The 25604-nt window shown below is 36.3% G+C and overlaps 1 protein-coding gene across 7 annotated transcripts in view; it reads right to left on the reverse strand.

Annotated features, from left to right (window-relative positions):
• Nucleotides 1–9156: 9156 nt before the first annotated feature.
• The window catches only part of LOC149529059 (uncharacterized), an 88981-nt gene continuing 72533 nt past the window's right edge, over nt 9157–25604 (reverse strand). For 3 of the 7 annotated variants that reach the window (XM_089809735.1, XM_089809736.1, XM_089809740.1), the window contains 4 exons: nt 18661–18729; nt 9927–10002; nt 9765–9829; nt 9157–9570 (listed from right to left, as the gene is read on the reverse strand). In XM_089809735.1, coding sequence (XP_089665861.1) covers nt 9478–9570; nt 9765–9829; nt 9927–10002; nt 18661–18729 — 303 coding nt within the window. In that variant the 3' untranslated portion in view covers nt 9157–9477. Of the gene's footprint in view, nt 9587–9764; nt 9830–9926; nt 10003–18660; nt 18730–25604 lie in introns of all 7 variants that reach the window. The other 4 variants (XM_089809741.1, XM_089809737.1, XM_089809738.1 and 1 more) reach the window with 3 other exon arrangements.

Consider the following 25604-nt stretch of genomic DNA (forward strand, 5'->3'; position numbering starts at 1 on the left):
CCACACTTGTTTCAAACCTCGCATTTTCTTTACTAAATCAAGCTCATAGTCAATTAGAATGAACTCTCTTCAATTTGTCTACCTTCACATCCCACCTTGTCATATTCTCCTTCCCTCTTTAATTCTCTCTAGTTGAACCTATTTCCACCAAAATTTAGCATGACCTTTCAACTTGACCTCTTTGTGATCTTGGAAATGGTTGTCAAAAGCTTTGCTTAAACAAGATCCCTAGTCATTTCTGGCTTTTCTTCGAATTGTCTTTCAAATTCATCTTCACTCATATTATTTCCCTCAAATTGGTTCATCTATATAGCTCATCTTGCAATACTTGCACTTGCCTCTTTAGGGCTCAAAAACTCTTTTGTCACACTCGTAACTCTTCCACCACAGTTCCTTCATGGAGGCATTTTTTGTACTTATCTCTCAAACCCACAATCATAATCTAAGCCCAAACAATGTCACATTTGGTGATCTATCTACACACTAAGGAACTTTTTCTCTAGTACCACTTGATGAAGAGCACTCCCCTTATTCTATTATTACTAGTTGTGATGTCTTCCCTCTATTGGTGGAGGGTCCCATTGCTAGTTCTGTCCAAAACACTCTTGTTGGTTTTGTCGCGGTTGATTCTCCTCTTGCTTCTATCTTGAGGTCTCAAGCTTTGATTTCTTAGGATTGGAAAGAGAATGCTTGTATGGTGGAGGGGTAAATCACAATTGTTCAAAAACACCATAAGAAGGCCCCTCCTCATTTTGACATGACAACGTTCCCAAAATAAGGGAGGTAAAGGAAAATCCTAGTTTTTTCCATGTTTTGTGCAAGTTGTGGATCTCTAGTTTCAGTCCCATTAAGTAAATTGGGCTCTCTTTATTCTGTTATTCTTTTGATTTCTTTTGGTCTTGAATAGTTTTGTCCTTTGCACTATTCCTTTGGTTTGTCTTGGGCTGCTACTTTGTGTCTATTGGCAGTGGTTTTTTTGTGAAGTTTTTGTTGAATATCTCTATACTCTAAAAGTTGTAAAGGATTCCAGGTCCTTTGAAACCTTATTTTTAAATTAATCAAAAACAAGGAAGTAAAAGGAAAATTGCAAGGCCACAACAATGGCAAAAACAGAGACACTTGCTTTCTATTATTTTTAATAGAATAACATTACAATGTTAAGAAAAATAACATGTTACAACCACATGGGAATTTTCATTATTATAATCTACTAGACAAAGTTACAATCTATACTTTAGGAATTGAAGTGTAAAATCTCATTTTTCCCTATATAAGTAGCAAAATTAATTGCCTTATAATATTCTGGAGATTGAAACTTCCTCATTTTGGCACCCAATAGTTTAATTTTTTGCCTTCAGTGCTTTCTCCCTAATTCAATGATGATAACTTGTGAACCATTGAGTCGATTTGATATTATAACCCATTCTAGAAACCTCTTGAAGTGCTTTACAACCCTAAGCTAGTACAGTGCAAACCATTCAAAAGTTTGATCCATTTTCAAAGCCTTTAAAGCCTTCAAATCTAAGTTCAAAGTTTCTGTACTAACCTACCAAAGAAAATTAAACATCTTCAAAACCATATTAGATCTTGACATCAAACTTTACCAACAAGCTTATATATCCGAAACAAATCTCCAAAGAATCAATTGGAACAATTTGTCATGAAATGAACAACCTACTAAAATTGTAAACTAGCCAAAAATAGTGACCTAACCCAGAGATAGTCATTATTATAAAAAAAACATACATAATATTTTTGGGTGATACAAGATTGCTCTTGCACCTTGGACCATCACAATTAACCACTCTCTTTTTTTGTTTTTTTCCAACACACAAAGCAATTTCAACATTATCATCAACTTCAACACAAATGTTAGAGATATCATTTCTAGGTTTTTCATCTTTTTCTTCTTCTTTAGCATAGAACAAATAATCTTCTACTTTTGACTCGTCATCTAAGATACTAGCATATTCATTTACATAGTAAGCTTTCTTATTGAACTTCTTGAACTTTCGTATAGGACCTTTCTATGGACAACTAGTAGCCAAATGGCCAATATTACCATCTAAAATGCTTAAGAGGTAACATGTCATTGTACTTGTTGATACCTTTCTTTAGTTTCCTCGTAAAGTTTGCTTCAAATAGCTTTCTTATTGAACTTCTTGAACTTTCGTATAGGACCTTTCTATGGACAACTAGTAGCCAAATGACCAATATTACCATCTAAAATGCTTAAGAGGTAACATGTCATTGTACTTGTTGATACCTTTCTTTAGTTTCCTCGTAAAGTTTGCTTCAAATTCATCTAAATCATAATCGTCATTAAGGTTTTCTTCTAATCTTTTCTGTGATGTCTCTTGCTTTCTTCTTCTTCTTCTTTTGTTGTACTTGTTCTTTTGTGGTCACCGTTTGGTGCTCCGTTTGTCTGCTATTTTCTTGATGTAAGCTTCCAATCCCATAGACCCTCATTGAGGTCTTTTGTTGGACATTAATAATATTATCTTATCTTATCTAATTTAGTTGTCTTGAAAGTTGTCACAGATTCACTCCTCCCTTCCAAAATTCCCTAGTTCAATAGTTTATATCTTGTCATGATAACTATTTGGTAATGTCCTCAAGATCTTTTCCAAGAAGTCCTCATCGATAATAGTGCCTCTTTGGTTCTTGACTTCATTCACTACAATATGTCATAGTGTAACTTAGTTATTTGTTTCATAGTTAAATTAACCCTATTATTGCTTCTATATATCTTTTTCAACTTTTTGCAAACTTCATAAGCAGTTCTCCAAAAAATAGATTTCACTAATTATGTTTTTAATAAATAACTAGTGATGTCAAGCCTTGTTTTTTCATTCTCTTCATAGTCTAAAATTTCAGCTTAAGTTTGAAGGCTATTTTGAGGGAGCACATACTTTGTCTTTGAATGCTTCTAGGTCTTGTAACCTACCAAAACCAAAAATCCTTTCACTTGATCTTTCGATGAATTGTAGTATGATACATCAAACATAGGAATGTTAAATTTGTGTGCTATTAGATTAGGCTCAAGTGGTTAAGCTTTTCATCGAGGAACCAGGCTATGATACTCATTGTTGAACATGCCAAACAAGTTAAATGAGGGTTGAATCCATTAGTCCCACACACTTTATTAAACTTATTTTGTAACTAAACCTGTAAATAATAGAATTATCAACTTTTGATCAATTAGTTAACCACATCAAATATTCATAATAGAGATTAACATGAAAGCACAAAAATACTGACACAAAGATGACCATAATTTACATGAAAACTCTAATTGGTAAAAAGTGTGGAGAAGCTAATTCTTATGAAATGAATATAGCTAACTGCAAATACAAATAGGCTCATTGCCAGTAAAAATAGGTGTACTACCAAAATATATGAAGAGAGATTGAATCCACCACTGAAATCACTATCACCAACACTATTCTATACAAAAATGATACATCAAACTTCTATCAATTGCATCCACACTCACAATCATCGATACATAAACGACTTAAAAAAATCCTTTCTCTTCTTAAATCCTTTATCTTCTTATCTTGCTTTATGTCATTAATCATGTTGGCCATAATCAATTTGGAAGAGGTTACACCAAAACATTCCTAAGGTGGTAAGGAATGAAACGTAGACCACCTCAATCAATATAACTCGCCTCAGGCATAGCAATGCTCTACATCTTAAAAGCCTTTTGTTCCGTCGAGTATTATGAACATGTTAAATGATAATTGTTAGAACCAAACCATAATTGAACACACTCCAAATAGGATGAGACCCAAATAATCGATCTACCACATGTTGCACACAAAAATATAACTATCACCAAAAGGAATAAGGATAAACATTTAAAGCACATCCTTTAGTGAACACTCCTACTAATACACAAGGATATCGATATGCATCAACCAATACAACCAAAACATGGATATGCATTGGTATGTTGACATCGATGAAAACCATTAATAAAAACATGACTAGCATCAACTTCACATTCTAATAGATAAACCACTAGCCAAGTCACCCAAATATGTCCATAGCACATCTTCAAAGAAGGAAGCATGTGGAGAGGCTACAAATTTCATTATAGACATACCTTTTGAGATATGATATAGATGGGACACAACGTTTTACTCCCCAACTATAAACTTTATGATGCTTCTCCATCTAAATGATCCAAAATATTAATGAATAATGCTCTATTCGAGAAAAAACTATAACTGGTGTCAAATACTAGTAACAATGTTGATGAATAATCCACAATATCCTAATTGCATCCCTCTTTGGATTGTCAGAGATAGCATTAGTACAATAATTTGTAGGAGTCTTTTTTGTTCATTAATTATTATTATCTTAAACATGTCATGGTTGAAATATCTTTGACTCAAAATTTAAGGCAATGCACCAACATACCATGTACATGCGTGCCCCAACCATCCATCTCCACCCATGTGATTAGTATAACTATAAATGTTGGTCATGTTGTTGATTTTGACAAGGTGTTTGGTTGTCCTCTCAGTGCTATTGCTAATGCTAACTCTAGGACTGAATCTAGATCTCAATGTGTTGTCGTCCCTTGGGCACTAGGTTTTATGTTATTGATTTGATGGCTTGGTAGGATGAGTTTGTCAAGTTGGAAGAAGGTTGGATTTGGTAAGAGGCAAAAAGAAGTCTTTGTCCTCTTTTGATATGACTTTTTAATCCCATGAGAAGGGGTCAAAAGGAAAATCCTAATCTTGAATGGTTTGTAATTTTGATAGGGATCTTGGTTCCTATCTTTTGTTTGTGGTTGGATGTGGATTTTCTTGTGCAATCTGTGTTCCAAGTTAAGGGAGCCTGATGTTAACCCTATTTTTTGTTATAATATGTTCCTTGTTGTGAGCTTCCCTTGAATATCTTCAAAACTTGTTTGTGCCTTAATAAACAACTATCAATAACTTCCACAATAATGATATTTTCTCTCCGTACGAAAGAATCTTAAGGTCAATGTGTCATGAGGGATCTCCCTACATATCTCTACTCAAAACACACTACTATACCTATCGAACGTAATGTCTTAGCCTCTAGTCAATAATATTCACATGGATGCCTCAAGTGGCAAGGTACATAATCCTATACACATCCTCTAATATATTTTTTAGCTCTCCTAGAGGCATCTAAAATATAAGTGTTTGGATCACACTATACCCCCAAATGTTGGGCATCACATATACCTAGCATTGTCCCATATTACAAAGGCATAGAATATAATTCATGCATATAATACAAGACCTAGTTCTATAGCCTTCCCTACAACCATTAACAAAAAATCCATTATTGAATAGGTCTAATTGTTGTTAAATACTTAACATATGTCCACTGCTACTTAAGATCTTTTGGTTAGAGTACAACAATGCACCATCAAAAGATAAGCATTAAGAGCATGTACACGAACACAATGAACATCTGATTTATACTTAGAAACCTAATCTAGGACTAACAAAAAACCACAAAGAAACTAATTCTCATGAAATGTATAACAACACTGATTAAGGTGACACAAAATTAGTGATTTATTACAAGGCTAACTACTTGAACAAAGGGTATTATCAGTATGCTAATTGTCTGAATATCCACTCCCCAAATATAGAAAGGCTCACTCCCAGCAAAATGAAAAGTGAAACCAAAACAAAGTATAGTGTCAAGCCTTTGCAAATCCTAATTAAGAACAATCTGCACCTCCCCGACCAACTTGTTAGAGTAGTTCTTACTTTCATTATAGATTTGAACACACACTTAATTAATTACATATTCTAGCATACTTAAAATGAATCAATATATACACGACACTCACCCCATATACATGTCAGCGAAAACAAATTTAGGATTTGGGCACGCCACCTCGAGCAATATAAGAATTCTTGAGCACACCAAGACACTACGACGATTTCAGTGCCAACGGACATGATAAGCACAATAGGCAAAACTGTTTGGACCAAAATCATCCACATGCTTCACAAAGGATCGACACCAAGATGATCCCAACAACCACCAAGGCATGAAATGGTAAAACAATTAGTTATTAGCCAATGGTCATGAACAATATGTGAAGCACAAGGGAACGATAAGAAGGATAATTAATGCATAGCCAACTAGTACACCTCAAATGTTGGAAACCAATCGGTTTACAACCACTGATACACCAACAAACCACTAGAGGTTTGAATGAGGATGTTGATACTAATGACAACGATGTTGACATCAATGACAACAAAAATTGTAGCCATCAACCTCACATTCCAACATCCATTGCACTCTAACCTATATGACTTTCATTTCTTAAAATCAAATTAATTTGTACTACCTAAACATTTTCCTATTTGTACATAAATTCACTTTTTAGTTTGTTTGCTTGAGTTGTGCCTCATTTGCAGTTGATAACATGTCTCATGCACTTTGTGCAATTTCAACTCCTTGACATATTATTTGGACACATATGCTATTTATAGGTTAAATTTTGTCTTGTGCACCCTTCCATGCTTCTTGGATGTCAAATTTTTTTGTAACTCCCATTGCCCCCTAAATTGCTCAAAAAATCACTAAAAAGAAAAGATTTCAAGAAACTTCTCTTAACAATACTCTAGGCTGGTGGTGTTGGTGACTTCATTGTAAACCCTAAACCTTTAAAAGTTGACTTTCCTACCAAACACTAGGGGTGTCAAATTTGGAAAAAAGACAGCACACTTGTGATCAAACTTGGGCAATCAATGACTTATTATTCAAGCAGGTAAAACTTTCTTCAATTCTATCTCTACTAAACTGATGATCTTTACAAATGTTTACATGAAGAGATTGCAAGATAAAATGTGAAAGAACCAAACAAACCAACACTACACTACTCAAAAAATAGATAGGGACACCAACAGAAAAACACCAAGAAAAAGGAAAACAAGAACCAATGAAAGAACAATAGAAACATGTCATATTCTACAAGATCTAGGCAACCTATGACTCCAATTGGTTCATATTGTGCACGACCCTTTTTTAAATTTTGAATCTCTTGGAAAGGATTCACAACCTTTCTCTTCAAATTAGCTTGTAAGGCTACTAGAATCTTTAGGTTCCTTAGGTAAAGCCAACTCAACGACCATCCTTTTCTAATGCGCATTCTCCAACCTAGTCACCATGGTATTCATACCCTCAATGGAGGGCTTGATAATGTTATGACTAATAGACAATATTTTGGAAAGCATTATTATCCTTGGTGCCCTGGACACCAAGGTTCACCCAACCAGAATTAAGCACCTCCATCTTGCTATTCAAAGCCATATATTTTAAGTTTAAACTTTTAATTTCATGAAAGGCCCACTTAAGGAGCCTAAACATATCTGGCGGGCACCACATCTCCCTCACGCATAATGGGAAAGTCAAGGGGCACCACATCTTTACTCTTTCTCTGAGCATGCACCTTCAAATCATTTCCAACATTTTTTTACCAAAAACAACAAAACGAGAAGTGGGCTTCACCTAATCCTTCAACTTTCCCTTCCCAATAGGCAAAGATTCAACAAGCCTCTTAGAAACCCTTTTGGTAGTTTTAGGAGGAACAAAATTCTCAACCTCTAAATTTGCTCTCTAGTCCTCAACGTTAGAATTAGAAATCCCCATCTCATCATCACCCAACATAGAAATAGAGGTAGTCCTAAACCCAGAGCCCATGGCTTCAAAATGCTCAAATATTAAAAGCAGCAACCCTCATATAAAACAAGGTTTTTACAAGGGTTCTCCCCATAATAGACGATACTAGCAGCAAGGAAGACAGGAGATAGAAAAGGAATGAGACCCTTACAATATGCCTAAAGTGACTAAACATGATAAAATGATGTCCAAATGTCCTCATGAAGCAATTGTTGAGAGTAATATACTCTATTATCACATTCAGCAATTTTTGCCTCACCATGTTCATACCCTTTGTATCATAACAACTTGTCACCCTTAAACAACTCTCCCTTCTAATTGTCAGATTTCAAAACATTCATCATAACAACTTGTCACCCTTAAACAACTCTTCCTTCTAATTGTCAGATTTCAAAACATTCTTGATCGTTGCTTTAGAATACTTTGTCTATAAAATTTGATGCCTTCATCAGAGAAACCCACCACCTCGGTAATGAGATTCTTGTCGACCATAACCAACTTCCCAAACAGATTTAGCTTGCCCTCCTTCCATTCCTTCGCCAAGATTTTGATGAACTTTGGGTCCCACCCATGTAATTTTTCAATGTACACGATGATCTCCCCCTTACTAGGAGCCTCCAAATAGCGTGTTAGCCCTCAAGCTATCACAATGGACAAGATCAACACGACGTTTATCTCCTACCATATCAACATTTGCAAAGCTCTCAACCATGCAATCTCTCATATGTAAGCATGGCTCTAATAATATCCCAAGGTTAGCTTCCCTAAGCAATGTCACTATCCTTTTAACAATAACCCCCTTATTTGCAAAAAAATCTACCACCCTATAGTTTCCCTAAATGAATGGGAAATAAAACAATTATCAAAGGACTAAGTAATATCAATTGATAAAATAATCCACCCTTCAATAGTCCACGATGTTTTATTTATTCCTTTAAGGCACTGAATAATATTATTAGAGTCCCCTTCAATCTAGACCTTTTTACAATTGTGTTGTCGGGCTAATCATGAAGTATGATGGGCCCCAATTGCTTCAATGAGGTGAGTCGTTTGGTTTTCCAATGGGGAGTCCCAATGTCGCAATAAACTTGCCATTTTTATCTCTAATCACTCCCCTACAACCAATCGATCCTAGGTTTCACTTAGTCACCCCATTTGCTAATGTGTTGTAATTATACTACCATAGAAATAAAACATTTACCATGATACAAATCATACCCATCATATAGTGCATCCCTATTCAAGTTAACAACTTCATGCATGTATGCTAGTTATACTATTTAGAGTCAGATGCCTTATTAAAACAAAATGTATACGAGTTTACATTTTATTTTAAATAAACCCTTTTTTTTAATGCACATTTAGACATGGCAGTGAATACACACAATAGAAAATAAAACCAAAATGGTAGCTAAATTAATTTATTATTTGTGTTGTGGGATAATAAAGAGGTTGAGCCAACAATAGACTAACAACAATATCCATTTGGTCAACAAAGTCACCAAAATCATACAAAAAGTGCAATAATTGAAATCAATGGCGATACCTCAATGAAGATATCTTTAAAAACATATTCCAAAATGCACACAAACAAACTAGGTTCTACAAATACCTTCAGAAAGACAACAGATATTTGTAGAATATTAAATGAGTCCGCTTAGTAATCTATGCGCAGTAGATGAAGTGGATGATACTTAAATACAAATAGACCAGAGATCAGATCAACAAAATATCTCTAAGAAGTGGATCTTGTCAAATGCAATTGCATAACCATGCATGACCTTTTTAGGCAACATTGACAGAAGAGCGTCTCTTACATTCATCCTTTGAATAACCCAGACTATTTAACTTCTGAACAAGTATTCTTTCTGCATGTGCCTACAAAATAATTTGGCTATAAATGCATGAGTTCAAAAAATGAGCAACACATATCCTACACACTAGACTTTCAAAAATGTAAGGCAGTAAAAGTTAGAAGAACCTAAAATTATTGTGTCAGCATAAAGCAGTGCTCTAATTACTACTACTTAAGAACAAAGTATAATTATCATTGTTTTAATCATTGAAAATACCTCAAGCATGGGACTGCCCTTTGGAATGTTGCACGCTAGTATGATATTTATTCCTGTCCTCAATACTGCACACAGACAAAAGCTAACGCATGCATTTACACAGACTTCACCTAGTATAATAAGGCTAGAATGTGAATGTTAAACACTTTTAGCCAAACGTACCAAGCCTGCGAGCAATGCCTGCTCCTGTGCTATCTGCACCTCCTCCTAGTAAAGATGTTACGCTCACTGTATTATTCTGCGCACAAAGTAATATTCAAGAAATATCCATTCTGAAAGTAATAAAACAAATCTGATAATTCAAAATTATAAAAATGTGCAAAATCTTCAGCTGACATTAGAGAATCTATTATATTATGCATAGTAAGATTAAATAGGAAACAACCTAGTGTTAACCTATCAGGTATGTCACTTGTCTATCTACTAGATACTAAGTTACCACGGTACAGGTGCAGATAACAATGATTTGCAGGTTGTTTAGTCCAGTTTAGGTATATCAGTACAACAAACAACAAAAAATTACACAAATAATTAACCATAATATCAATGTCATTCATGAAATAGATCAAAGAATAACAAAACTATGCTTGTAAATTTGAAATAGATAATTCAAAACTACAAGTCATGATATATGATATATCACATAGGTTTATAACTTCACTCTCTTAAAACAGGAAAGTGGGCATTGGTGATATTCGAACTTAAGAACTGCTTGAGTTTTTCATCATATTGTCATTCATTGGAGAGCTCTGAGTAATTCATTCATCAGAACTAGATGTAGCAAGACTTTTGGCAGTTTAATTGTGTTTTCAATGAATTTCATGTATTATTAGGTCATAATATGTATTATTATGACGTATACCTGCAGCACTAATTTTCTTTATTATGTTCTAATTATTATAGTGAATAAATAGATTGTTGAAAAATTGGAACTCAACCATTGTGAATAAAATTTTAGAGGTTCATAGGCATTTTTCAAAAAATATTTTTTACTATTATTTCAAGAAAAGTAATAAGGTGGCAGATTTGTCAGCTAACAATGATATTAGTCAGATGCCTTTTCTGTGAAAACCTAACTTGGAATCCTCAGAATGGGAGATTGATAATTCTTGAACCTGAGAGTGCATCCCATTCTGGCACTAGAAGTTTGGTGCATTGTGCCCTCAAGGGCACATCCTTTGGATTTTCATTTCACCCTAAATATTGGGTTTGATTTGGGCCACCAAATATGTGTTAATTACACACTCCCAAGTGTGACAAGCACACAGATCAATCTTGGACTTGTGGGGAACATATTAAGTTTTAACTAATAAAAGGGAAGCCTTCTATTATCTTCAATGAAATGCCACTACAATATTCAGAATATAACATGCTAGAGCCATATGGCATTTCCATTACAATAATCTGCAAGAAAGAGCCACCACCTACACCACCAGAACTGCCCTAGATAACCATATGGGCCTTCTTTATATAGGGGAATTTTTACCAACCCAGAAGGTTCTAAAAATTCTGAACCTCAATTTGAGGGCGACTATCCTTAAATTATTTTCTTCTTTAAATTGGAATATGTCAGGAATATGCCACAAACATTTTGAAACACAAAATGAGTGTTTAAAAGTTTGTTTGTTTTTTACTTAAGGCAGTGCAACTTCCGATGGCAATAACTTTTGACCTGTTAACCTGATTGGCTATTATAACCACTTTTAGAAAACCTCTGGAAGTGCTCCATAGCGCCATGCACATGAAATTATGGTCAGCTAAGGTTTGGCCCCTTTTTGAAGCCTCTTAAGCCATCAAAATTGAGTTCAAATTTTTGTACTCCCTACCAAAACCAAAATTCTTCAATATCTTCAAAACCAGACTTGATCTTGCAGTGAAACTTCACACGCAGGCTTACAGAAGCAAAGTGAACATCCAAGGAAGAAATTAGAACATTCGGGGCTCAAATGAACAACTTACTAAAAATAGGAAAATTTCTAGAAACAATTACTCTACACAAAGATAACCTTTATTGAAAAACTAGTGTTTTTTTGGGTGTTGCAAGATCTCCCTTAAACCCTAGATGCCCTTGCATCATCAGCAACACTCTTTTCATGAGTGTTTAAGGTAGAAAAAACTCTCATTCCATATCCTTGCATTCTTCGAGTCATATGCACCTAAAAGTTGCAACATTTGTTTGCCCATTCACTCATGGATTGAAAACCTAGCAGAATGCATCAGCTTAGTGTTTCCCATCTCTCCACAAAGTAATTGCAAACTTACGCAAGATTCTTTTCTCCCTATTGTATAATGCTAAAGATTTTGACTAAGCAAAGTCCACATATATATTAGTGAAGAATATTTGTATTTCTTCCAAACTACATGGATTTCATGAATGAAATAGACATATATATTGCCATGATGATCCACCCCAACACACTTCCATTCTTTATGTTTAGATATATTAGGAAAAATACCTTCAATATCTAGAAAAGAAAGAAAGCTCTACCCATGGCTAACAACAAACTATGAATAAAATGAAGCCATCTTTTCGGAATACATATAAATGATATTTATAAACAGATCCAAGTTTAGAAATATATCCCACCCCACCCAAAACTCTATCCCACAATTGGAGACATAACAATAACATGCCAAAACCCGCTAGTGGGTAGATGGCAAGTAACGTGGTGCCAAGGGTTGATGGATGGATAGATCAAAAGAAGCACCAAGGATGACACAAAAACAAGTTGAGATTGAACTAAAACCTACCCTTGCTAGGGTGGTGTTTCCAACCCCTAGGATGGAGCCTTTTGGGAGCCTCCATCCCATAGGAAACCCCACACACTACACTTCTATTTGATTATTGATCTTGCCCAAACCCAAACAATGGAATACTCATCTTCCCTACCCAACCTGACCTAACCTACCCTAATTTACCTATCTTCGCTACCCAACCTAAACTACCCAGATTGACCTACCCTTACCTTACCTTCCCTTCCTCCCTACCTACCCATCTACCAATAGTGGTGGATATAATCCAATTCTGCATGCATCACTCTCTGATGCTACATAACGTGCACCAACAAATGAAAATTACAACATTTACTTGCATTTAGTGCTAGTAAAAATACCATTGTAATTTGGGTGCTACTCTTCACAACACATAGTAGCTAGCCAGCTTATAGGCATACACATCCTTCATTAGAAAAATATTCATCTCCTTGATGCACACAAAAGTAGTCCAAAACATACAATAACCCCTTGAGGTTAATATCAATTGTTCTATCAAAACTATACTCTCCCAAACAATATAATTAGTCAAATTCTTCCTCAAATTTTTACTTTTGTGACATGCTCCTTATACACTGAATAGCTCAATAGCTCAAACTGCATAATGGTGCCCTTAGCTGCAACCAGTAGCATAGGATTAGAAAACATATGCTTTTTCATATTAGTTATTCCTTTCTCATGCTAAATCACCTAGGGAATTATTAAAGAGAAATAGTCCATTTCAAATGACAAGATTGGTACAATATGTTTTGTGTAATTCATTCAACTATTGCAACAATAGCAAGATGGGCACGAGCGGTAACAGAGATATCGTTTTGAAATCTAGGGTTTGCACAAGCTCCAGTGGAGCAGGAGGAGACGCTTTAGATGATGCAAAACGTAAAGGGGACGATGGGGATGTGTTGGTCTTTCAGGACATTTGGATCTATGTTTTTTGGGTGCATGGTGCTCCTCCTTTCTTTCGATTTTTTCACTTGCGATCATTGGGAGCTTATGCTTGGTACAAGAGCCGCATATTCCTCTTGTTCTTTGTTGTTAATGGATGGGGTGTTGCCTTCCCTCTTTGTGGATTTGTTTGAGGTTTTTTTTGGATTGGCATCACAAAGCATTTCTAGGTGCTTGGGCTTTTGGGGCTTCCCATACCTTTTTCTTTGATGGTAACTGTCCGTTCTCTACATTGCACCTCTATCTTGGGTTGTGGTGTTTGTTTTGGAACAGTGGTTTTCCTCTTTGATTAGGGAATTTTGATTCCCTTGTAGGCCTCTTTCTGTAGTGTAACATAGTTTTGGGCTTGGAGATGATTACCTTATATCTCGACTTTTGGCTTCCCCTCCATGTTGTGGCCTTTCTTTGTTTTGAGGTTTTTGGTCGGAGCTTTGCATGAGGCTTGCGTGTGTTGGGGTTCATATTTGGCTGATTTATCTTTGTTTGACTCTTCAGACTTCTCTTTTTCAATGGGTGTTTTCTCGTCTCCCCTGCTTCTACTATTTGGTTTGTGGAGCAGATTTGGGAGTTGTGTTTGGACCTGAGAATGGTTTCGGCATTGTTTTGGGCAACCATGTTCTTCTTGATGCCCTCCCAAATATACCTCCAGTAGTGGGGGTTGATAGGAGCTTTTTATTTGTGGAGTGGTCCCTTCTTGGGGTTCTATTTTTGTTTGAAGGTGACGCCTTATGAATATTTTGGCCTTGTTGGATTTTGGCTTCATGTTGTGCTCGATATGGTGCAAATGGCCTTGTTTGTTAGGTGAGTGTTGGATTCAATCTTCCTCCTTCGGCTTTCGATTTTTTTTTCTATGAGGAAGAATTGGTCCCTGTTTGTTTGGGAGTTTTGTGTTGAGGCTATGCTTCCATGGGGTTTTCTTAGTGTTGGTTTCTTGTACCTACAGTTGTTGGATTTCGATGGGGTTGGGATTTTCTTCGAGAGGGTGCTCTGTTGATACTGATCCTATTGTCTTCCTCACTTTTGGTTTGGGTTTTCCTTGCCTTGAATACATCTTTTTTCAGCTTTGCCTCATTTTCTAGGTATTGGTGCTTGTGTGGTTTTTTCTCATGGATGTTTGGTCTACCTTTTGTGTAGATAGAGGACAGGGAAGGTGTTGATTTGCTTAAGGGTGGGGCTTTGATGTCATTTTCCTCTCATTTATCCATCTTGCGTGGGATCCTTTGGAGTTTAAGCCTTTTTTTTACAGAAGACAAGAGGTTTGGGAGTTCAGATTTCTTGGGGTTGGTTGTTTACTATTCAAGGAGGATGGACTTTATTGTTCAAAAGACCTTTTCCCTTTGGCTATTCTTCACTGGTGGTTGTGTTTCGGTTTTGGGTTTGGCTAACCAAATTTTTTTAAGCGGGTGAGCTTTGATCATTTCAGCTCTTTCATGTTCTTTCCTAGCGAGCATTCCATCACCCTAACACTAGTTCTTTCTGATTTAGAGGTGTGTTGGTTGTTGCTTCGAGAGTGTTGTGGAGCTCTAGCTTTAGAGTTTGTGGTTTTAGTTGGGGCTATCTTCTTAAGAGGGATGTATTGATGATCTTGGCCTCTTCTTATTCCCCTCTCCTTGTTGGAGGTTCACTTTCCTTCGGTCATCACCTTTTTATGTAGGTTTTTGGTGGCTTGCATTGATGGTGATTGTGGTGGAAGTGTCTTTTGAGTGTTTTCAATAATGGGGCCTTGTGTGCTCTTTTTCCTCTTCCACCTTTCATTGCCCCAGGATTCATTTGCCTTGTTGTGCCGAAGGGCAATTGCCTGGTTGATGGTCTTAGTTTGGGAGGAGGTTGCAAGTCTTGGATGTCGCCTTTTTCAAGTGCTTTTGATGGTGGTGCGGGATGGGTGTCTTAACTTGGGGGAGCATTAATGTGCTTGTCCACTTCCTTGTCTTATCATTGCTTCGGGTGCCTAATGCCCTACTGGTACTTCCTTTCTTTGGCTTGTCTCCTATAGAGGTGGAGGGAACTCCTAAGAGGTGGAGTTTTAAGCTTGGATGATCCTTGAGTTTGTTTTCTCCTAGCTCTCCTATTGAGGTTGTCCCAACTTCTATTGAGGTGGGATTCAGTTATGTGAAGGAATATTTTTTAGATATAATTGTTTGCTGAAGGTTGGGGGAGCCTTTCAAAACACTGTATCCCAAATATATGGTTCAGTTGGTTCTTCATTGTGCATTCTCTGCAGGCTATATGTCAAGGTTAGGGGAGTCTGCCAAGACCCATTATGCTTTAGGGTTGCAAGAGCCATGATAAATCCCACGTTCCTTTCAGATTATGGGAGCCTGGTAAAACCCATGTTCTTGCTCAAGATTGAGGGCGCCTTGTAAAACCCTTTAGTGTCTGTTGTTAAGGCTTTGGCATGTGCTTGTTGCCGCTTGTGCTTTATATGTCTTTTTTGTTTGGCTGTTGTCTTGTTGTTGGTTGTGGGCTTTTAGTATGTAGTACTTAATATTTTGAGCCTGGGGTTCCAAATCCCCTTCAAAATCTATTTGTACAAGGCTTCCAGTCCCTTCAAAACCTATTTTCTTCTAATCAAAAACTAATACAACAATAAATGATCGAGATGCGTCATGGTTTCCCAGCTCATCAAATAATGCTTCCACTTATTCAATACTTGCATCAATGAATACAAATCCTTGCTAGACATTGGATCTCAGATTTTCCTTGGAATACATTTCAATATGATAGCAAAAAAATTCGCCTCCTTGCAAACTTATGCCCCATTTACATGCACTGATGCATCAGACTAGTTATCATATCAATTTCTATAATGGAGGTAGTACCAAATCCTGAGCATTGCTAACCTCAAATTTTCCCTAGCAAACATCTCAAAATGGTGGTAAGATCGCTTTGCTCCTTGCTAATGTGATGCTCAATTTACATGCCCTGATACATCAAACTCGTTATCAAATTGATTCCTATGAGTCAAAGTGTGCCAAATCGTGGGCATCGCTAACCTCAAATTTTCCTTGGCAAACATCTCAAAATGGTCGTAAAATTGTTTTCCTCCTTGCTATTTTGATGCTCCATTTGCATGCCCTGATGCATCAGACTTGTTATCAAACTAGTTACTATAAGTCAAGTAGAGCCAAATCCTGAGCATTTCCTCCTTGCTATTTTTATTCTCCATTTGCATACCCTGATGCATCAGACTCGTTATCAAACTGGTTGCTATAAGTCAAGTAGAGCCAAATACTGAGCATTGTTAATATTTTGCTTGAACTTACCAAATGAAGTTAGCTTGTTCATACCCTAATTAAATGACTTCTCACTTCTTCTCAAGGCCTATAAAGTTCATAAAATTTTGAAGAAAGAGTTTACGAGTTTGCTAAGATATTGGAGAATGCCTATATAGCTTTTTACTTCAATCACATTGGAACGTTTTGACAACTTAAGATCACTTTTATCTAGGCTAGGTCTGTCCACAATTTCCCTCAGCCAATCATATTTTTCAAATATGCCAACTGACACAACTGCCTCACAAACTCATATTTTTCAATTGGAGCAGCTGATTGTTCTCACAGAGCCTAATACCTGTTACAAATATTGCAATTTTTCTTTGCATGTCCTGCTGATAACTGGAATGTTATTCATCTACACTATAACTAAAGAAAAACAAATGAGAGAAGCCCACCATTCATTACTCTCATATAAGTACAAAGTGCATTGCACAACCCACAAGGAGGTACAAGCCACGCATTTAAACCGTGTTCCTTCCTCCTGAATGCAATTCTGCATCTATCATTTACAACTTGATGATAGCCGGATTTTAAATCCAGTTATGTAGAATACTTGACATCCTCCAAATAATCATATAAATCAGCAATACAAGGAAGATGACGTCAATTATTAACAGTTAACAGACTTAAATTGTTAAGGACTATACATTAATGCAAATCCTCCACAATCCTTTCTTCTTCGGAACCAAGACACCTAGTGGATGTACACATCATAATCATACTTTGGCCCAAAAGTTCTTGCAACTGCTGCTTTGCTTCAACAAATACATAAAATAAAATTTTGCCTACTTCTATATGGATCGAGCAGGAATGATTGTTATTTGTTTTCATTTTCAAATAATTGCATTCTCTATCCCAGACATAAGGACATCTAATTTCCAAACACCATGTCACACACATCAAGCGGTCCCATATTGCATTTGATTTCATCAATTCGCTAGTGGTTATGGTAAACTTGAACTTAAATTGTCAAGTGAGCTGCAATTCTCTAGTTTTATGCAACCAAACCAATAGGTATGATTGTTGATGCTTATATGAAAACAAATGTCCTCATTTTTGCAGTATTTATCATAATTTCTGGAAGTGGAACATACTTTTTAAAAAGCAAACATATCATTTTGCCTTTCGCTTTATCGGGTTCATCTTCTGATCCATGTCCACCATGGTTGTCTTGCCATAGATCAAGGCAAAACAGTTAAGTGGTGCAAATGATACCTTGGGTCCTAATCCAAGAATCCAAATATTTGTTAAGAATCCCAAGGAGGAAATTGATGATTATGAAATTAAGTTAAAAAATCCACAATAGAAAAAAGACAACAAAAACATCTCTAGAGCCCCATGCAAAACATGCACCCAAGACGAGTGTTAGTGGGAACAGAGTATATTACCTAACTGGTCCCATCTAGGTCCTATACACACTTAGCCTAGTTTGGTTAGGGCATAATAAAGTCATTTACTTTTTGTGTCTCATGTCATATGATTGTAACACTCGTCAAAATTCTATATTGCCCTATCTTTCAACTTTCATATATAAACAAGATTCCTATTTTTACATTATTATCGTGTATTCAATGAATAATCCAGCATTCATTTCATACTACTCTCCTGTGAAAGTTGGTTTTGGTTTTGCAGGAGATCCTGAGTGCTGAAGTCTACTGTGTAACTCTTGTATACAAGAAGATGCAAGAAAAAATCTACAACAAACAAGTTAAGATTAAGTTGGTAAGACAAATAACAAAAAATATAATCAGCATAGATACTTCAAACCAGCAGAGTACAAACCTCGATTTCCCCCAATTTCTATAAGATTATATCGGGTATTTTTTCCTGAACAGGCTATTTGTAATTCAAGCACAAAAAACTTATCGAGCTGGAATCAAGAATGGCATAGACAAGTTTCTTACAGGTCGAGTTGGTGCACCTGCATATAAATGACCCAGCTTTGCTGAATTACAACCAATCCAAATATATATCTGTACAATACAGTGAATAAAATATAAAATATGCATGTTAGTTCCAAAGAACATATCTATGAATCTATTAACTATATAATATAAATTTAAAATACATAAACTGCTATAGTACTGATACATCAACAACTAGTTGCTACAGAAGCTGAAAGGCACAAAGTATAATTTTTTCTTCTCGACAAATATGATACAAATGAATAAAGAGATAGAACTTATATTGTGACACCTATGCAGCAAACTGAATAAATTAGAGCATGGACACTGCCCAATTATCTCCACTGCAATCAGATCAGCATATAGATCCATTATTTGTAGGGTTAGAGGGCAAAGAAAAGCTACATTTCTTTGCAGAAAATAAGCTTCTGGTTTAATTATCTCTTAACTTCATGTATGAAAGTTCCAATCTATGCGATGAGGCAGTTTGTACCTTATACCTGCAATGCATATGTTATGATTCCAAAAATATTTTATTATCATAATGAAAAAGACACGCAAAATCACAAAATCAACTCTGTAGATGGTCACCTCAACCCTAATTATCCACTGCTGATAAATCTGCTTAAGTACAACTATGGTGCAGCCAAGAATAGAGAAGGAAAACCCAATATCATCTATATTGAAAATCAGCCATGTAATAAAAGTAAAATAATTGTATCGATCAAGTGTTTATTCCTTATATTTTGGTAGTCATTGCTATGCATTGTAGTTGGTAGTTCTTGACAGGTTGTTGGTTATTGATAGTTGATTATCTTAACCTATGTTGGCCTGCTCTCTATTGTACCTTTGGTTCATAGTCAGGGGCTCATGTCGGGCGGTCATGACTGACTGGAGACTAGCACAGGAATATTGTAATTACTGCATATCATTGAATAAATTATGAATGAGAATGACATCTATCACATACTGTGTAAATGCATAGTTATAATAGTAATTGTTTTGCACTTAAATTTCTGTTTACTTCTATATCTTGTAGGATTACATAAAACATTTGGCATCATTGCAGATACGAATCTTGGGCAAATATTATTGGACTGACCTGTGGAAGAATTGGAAGTCACTAAAAGTAAAGAAGAAGAATACATAATAGAAGACATATGACACAAGACTCGGTTTACTTGTGTGAAGTATTTGTAAACTCATACGTTCGAACGGAGGCTCCCAACAAGAGGTTCCTAAGAGCACCAACCGGAATAGCCTAACAATGAGCAATGAAGTTGACCATCTTCTTTGGAGACATTCAAGGTTGTTTGCATGTAACTTTACTACCCTCAAAACCTCCAAGAAGAGAGGGGATCAATAGCGACATACTCAACAGAATATTGCAGCAGTACAAAGAAACTGGAGGGAGGAGGAAGAACATGACACTACAAGAAAATGTACCTCTAGAAACTCGTGTATGTATAACTGAACAAAGACAGAAGACGTATCCCAATAAGAGAGGGGATCAATAGCAATGTACTCAACAGAATACTGCAGCAGTACAAGAGGGAGGAGGGAGGAGGAAGAAAGTGACACTACAAGACAATATACCTCTAGAAATTCATGTATGTACAATTGAACAAAGACAAAAGACGTGTCCTAAGAAGTCAGTAAGTTACAAAAGGATTGTAAGAAGCTTCATTTGGCTGATAGAACAAAGGAAGCAATAAAAACAGTTGAGAAGAATCATCGAAGTAGAAAATGAAGGAATACTGAGGGAAAGCCCAATTCCACCAAAAAGAAAAAGTCAATGTAATGTTCTTGTGCTTCAGATCACCTTCAAGGGTCCCTGTGCTACCTCTGACTTGAAAACATTCTACAATGCCCACTCTATCCATACAGTGTTGAGAATACTGGCAACTCCAAGTAGCAAATCATCCAGTGAAGACTAGAATGTCCTATGGTGAAGACAAGAATGTCGTATGGTAGTTTGACCGTCAATTTCAGCCCATGCAGTCAGACAAAAACGTATGGAGGTTGAATGTCAAATGATGTGTGATGAAGGGTGTGGTCGTACATTGATGGATGGAATGTGGCATACGGGGATGGAAGGAGGATGGTGCACGGTGTTGGAGTGGGGTCCATACAATGGCATACAGAGGTTAGGATGTTTGTATAGTGGCTGGTATAGTCTGTACAGTGAATGTACGCAGATTGTTGTACGGTTGATGATGATGGTGTAGGGTATAGATTATCAATCCTCGGTTGCACACAATATATTTGAATGTAATGACAGTGATCAATAGATATATTGACAATGTGCAATATACACTAGATGGATGAAAAAATACCTAATCTCAATAATGTGAAAAGTAACTCTTTGACTCAAATCATAGTAACGCTTCAAATTTGCTAGTTCTGAAGCCAAGAAAAATAGAGCAGAATAGGGTGAGGGATGAATCCCACCAAAACTGTGATTGGCCAAATAGGAAAGACCTTTCACTTCTGAAATAGCGAACAAAGGAGAACTCCAATGGGATACCAAAAAATTTCCTACATGCCAAACATAAATACCACATCGGAGGGAAACTTGGGAGAGCATAACAGGTGCCAACACAGCAACAAACACCTACCAAAAAAATAAATGATGCGCCCAAGATATACGTAAATCAATTCAAGCCCCAAATACAAATACGTTTATTTTATTAATTTGGGCCCCCGTAGGTATTAATTAAAGGTACTTTTATTATATTATTTAAATTATCAGAACAATTAATTAATTGATTTAATTGAGCTATTAAATTAAAAATTTGGGGACACTGCAAATCCTTGTCACCAAAAGGTTGCTTGTTCTCAAGCAATCCGTCATCAAACCAATGACATCAGCTCCAAGGTCCCGAATAAAACCACACAAATAAAAGTGAAATGTCATCTAATTTTCGTTGCACCATATTGCTATCAAACTTCCATTGCGCCACTCTAATATAAACATTGCTATGAAACTTCTGTTGTGCTACATTGTCATATCCATAGGCACCAAGATCCGATAAAAGTCAAACATAAACCACATTAAGGCTCAAATCCAAAGCCTTCATACAGTCATACTCAACATTGCACAAGTAGATCTAGTTTCTTTTATAGGGAAGTCTTTCACATGAAGAAAATGTGGTTAAGTAGAACTCCTGCCCAACTAGAGGTCGGGCAAGCACCAAAATCACACAACTACAACTATCCATCTATAGAGTTGGGATCTTTGCCAACTCATGGAAGACGTGTTCTAGAACCAAGATTCCATTCATGAGGCCCCAGATCATTATCCATGCTCTCCTGTAGGTTGTCCCTAACACAACCTACACATTGCCACCTCTGAAATTCCACCTCAATACTAGCAAACAATTACTCACTAATTTCTTTCTAATATCTCATCCCGAAATGGCTTCCCATTCCAAAAACATGAAATATCCCCAACTGGATATTTACTTGTTCTAACCCAAAATATATTCAGAACTAAACATATCGGATGTATTAATCAAAACCAGGAGAAACTCCAACAGATATTTATCCAGCTTCTTCTTGAATATAGCATTCAAAACTCAAACATAGGTAGATGTAATATAATACAACAATAAAACCAAAAGATTCTCCACAAGATAACAATCATTTCTTGTCAAAATAATATTCAGCAATTCAAGCTTATAAAATGCTTTACAAACCAACAACATAAAACTAGTAAACTCACACACAACTTCTTAAAACAATGTTATTGCATTATACAACAGCAATAGAATAACCGACTTGCAAAATCCAATCCTAAATATAGCTTCACAGTCAGACTGGAAAACTTAAGAAAAGAACCTGTAAGCACATGTGAGACACCTGATGTGACATCTCCGAGGACAATGGGTTTGCGTCCACTTTCTGTCGGTATGAGGAGCTATGCCCTCATACTAGCTGAAAGCTTAAGCTTTTCGATTACTCTCCCAAGAGAGAACTGAAATCTGAATAATAAATCCAAGCATGTCCAATGAAAGAGTCTCTTCTACTTTTATCCCCACAACTGTGACTCTTCAACTTCCCTCCTGGCTTTTCATCTTATCTCCACTTGTCCTTTTTGCCCACTTTATAACATTAAATTGACCTTCAATATTTTGAGTCCACGCTCTCCTAGTCAATTTTAATATTATAAATAATACGCCTTTAACATTTCTAATGTCCCAGAAAAGGGGACATTACAAATCTCCCCTCCTTAAAATTGCTTGTTCTCAAGCAATCAGTACCAGAATCCCATATAAATCTATAAGATATCACTATACCTGTAGACTAAAACTTTGACTATCCTTGCATCAGGTCTCAAACTAAGCAGAATTATAACCAACTCCTCAATAAGCCATAGCTGTATACTATCAACACTCGGATCCCAAACCCTGTTGTCATAACTAGCCCATATGATAAGGTAGAAATGTATCAATGAACTATGCATAACCCAGTAGAAGGTGACAACCCGACCTAAATAGATGATGTTAGAAGCCAGCCACTCAAAAATTGAAAATAACACCATGGGCGCATCAAATACCATATTGCCGTCATCAATCTAGAGAAACTCTGAGTACATAGGTACTATGACTAAGAGTGATGTTGAAAATCCGTTCCTTGTGATTGAAACATAACTCTCATGAATACTCCACCAAGATCTATCTGATGGTCGATGCAATAAGTCCATCCAACTCCTGTATGGGGTGAAATCAGAAACCTTACTAGAACTGATCCAATGACGATCAACTGTAGTCAATTCACCACTTTCATCCTGTGACCCATATTCATTGCTAGAAACCGTACCAGGATTCCATATACTGAAATTAGAATCATCTTCTTCGTGATAATCAAAAGGAGAGTCCTCGTTTATCTCAAAAAGAGGATTATCGGAAATCCAACCAGCATCTACTTCAAACATGGGGTTGTCAATAAGCTGAATGTGATCTGAAACTTTGGTACTTGGTCTTTTAGGACAACTGTCCAAGTCATAAGTTTGCTGAATGCTATCAAGCTTAATATTGACTTCTTTGAAAAACTATTGCCTCACCTTACCCTCATGTTCCCAAGAGCGATTCGTGACCTTGATCTAATTTTCTGCTTCCTGAAGAGAAAATCGAGTTTCATCCAAAGCCTCCTAAGTAGACTTAAGCTCCATATTGAGCTCCATAATCCCATTCCTTTCCTTTTTCAGCTGATCAACATGTATTTCAGCAACCTTAAGAATGTTATCCTTGTCGGAAAGCAAATATAAATAATTTGATTTCATAGTTTCTCGAGCTGTTTTGAACACTTGCAAATCAGAAACAAGCTATTCTTCTTCCACTCCCTTTTGAACCTTCGTGTAGAGATCCTCAACCATCTTGTGAGTGTTGTTATAATGTACCAAAGACGCCTCAATCATGTTTTCACTAACCTTCAGTTGGTTCTTTAATGCATGCACTTTATTATCGTCATGTTGGAACGGTTCATCGTCTTTCAGCGTCATCTTAGATTGTTCCACCAAATTCATGTCATGGACATCAGAAATATATGGTTCGTCACACCCGTCAAAATCATAGGCCTTCTTTCCCCTGTACTCTTGATTTGTATGCAAAGATCCGAATGTTATCATGTTATCATTTGTAAATGAAGACTCATCAAACCAAGGCAACAAACCACTCATACTTCGTGTGCAACCGTTCTCTTCAACTTGCTTATCAAAGCTAACCTCCAAATTCCCAACATAGAAACTTGCACCCTGTGTAACATCTCCTATGTGATCACGGGAAGGCTGTAAATCACTGGTAATTGGTTGCTCTTCAAGTTTAAACCCCTTTAAAAGCTGATTTTGATCCATTGGAAACTCTTCATACAAAGTTTCGCATTGGTCTTTTTCAAAGAGATCCTAAACCAATTCAAAGTACTTTCCTTTTGCCTTATTTGTCTTATTTTGCTACTCTAGATGAAGCTCCAAGTAATCACTGATGATAAATCATTTTGAATTCAGGTAGGCAGTTCTTTATACTCTCCATAAATGTCGAGTATTTCTGCTCTTATATCGGATTCAGAATTCTAAGCTAATCGCCTTTGTGGCTTCATAGTATCCTTCTTGATTTTATCCAAATCTTTTCCCATTGAATGTTGTTACCGAACGCCTGTTGTAGTTTGTCAAACTCTAAGCTTGCTGGTAGAAAGCCCTGCTCTCGATTGCAAATAGTTATTACACACTTCCACTTTAATGAGGTAGTGCTTGTATATATGCAGCAATCATAACATAAGTTGAAACCACAACTTAAGTAATCCAGAATATTCTGAAATAGCAGTCACACTGTGACACACTGTTTATCACACAATAGCATATATCTTTGACAATTGTTAATCGGTGCCTAAGTCCCCATGCTAGATATTAGAATTTGTGACCATCTCCTGCACAACTATCTCAGTCTAAATGCTAGTCACCAAGTTGATTGAAACCTTCGTCACCACCACTGCTTAATCTCAGATTTGAAGAGTTGCCAATAGAATATTTGCAAGACCCTTGAAGCTTAATGCATTACATCTGTGATGCCTGCAAGTTGATCAGATCTGCCATAAATCTGAAACTCTCTTAACTCCAATTTTTGTAATGCTGGTAATCATAAATTTTAGAACCTTTACAAACGCCTAAAATGTATCTTTCCAAAGCTGCTCAAATTATTAACCTCACAATTTTATGCAAATAGAATTTTAGAATCTCATATGAGTGTAGTTCCACTATTTCCTATGCAGAAACAAATCTTTCTGCCACTCTTGATAAAACCAGCTGAGGTAATCTACTTTCACGTTGTAACTGCCATTTTCTCCATCAACCAGATGTTGTGATAAAGCTCTGTCAAAACCAAATTTAGAGAATACTTGATGACTCATGATCCTTCACGACAAAGGTGGTGGCAAGATTTTGCAACGAC

The sequence above is a fragment of the Cupressus sempervirens genome, chromosome 11 (genome assembly GCF_028749045.1).
Source record: "Cupressus sempervirens isolate cs-2001-9-10 chromosome 11, ASM2874904v1, whole genome shotgun sequence".
Taxonomy (NCBI): domain Eukaryota; kingdom Viridiplantae; phylum Streptophyta; class Pinopsida; order Cupressales; family Cupressaceae; genus Cupressus; species Cupressus sempervirens.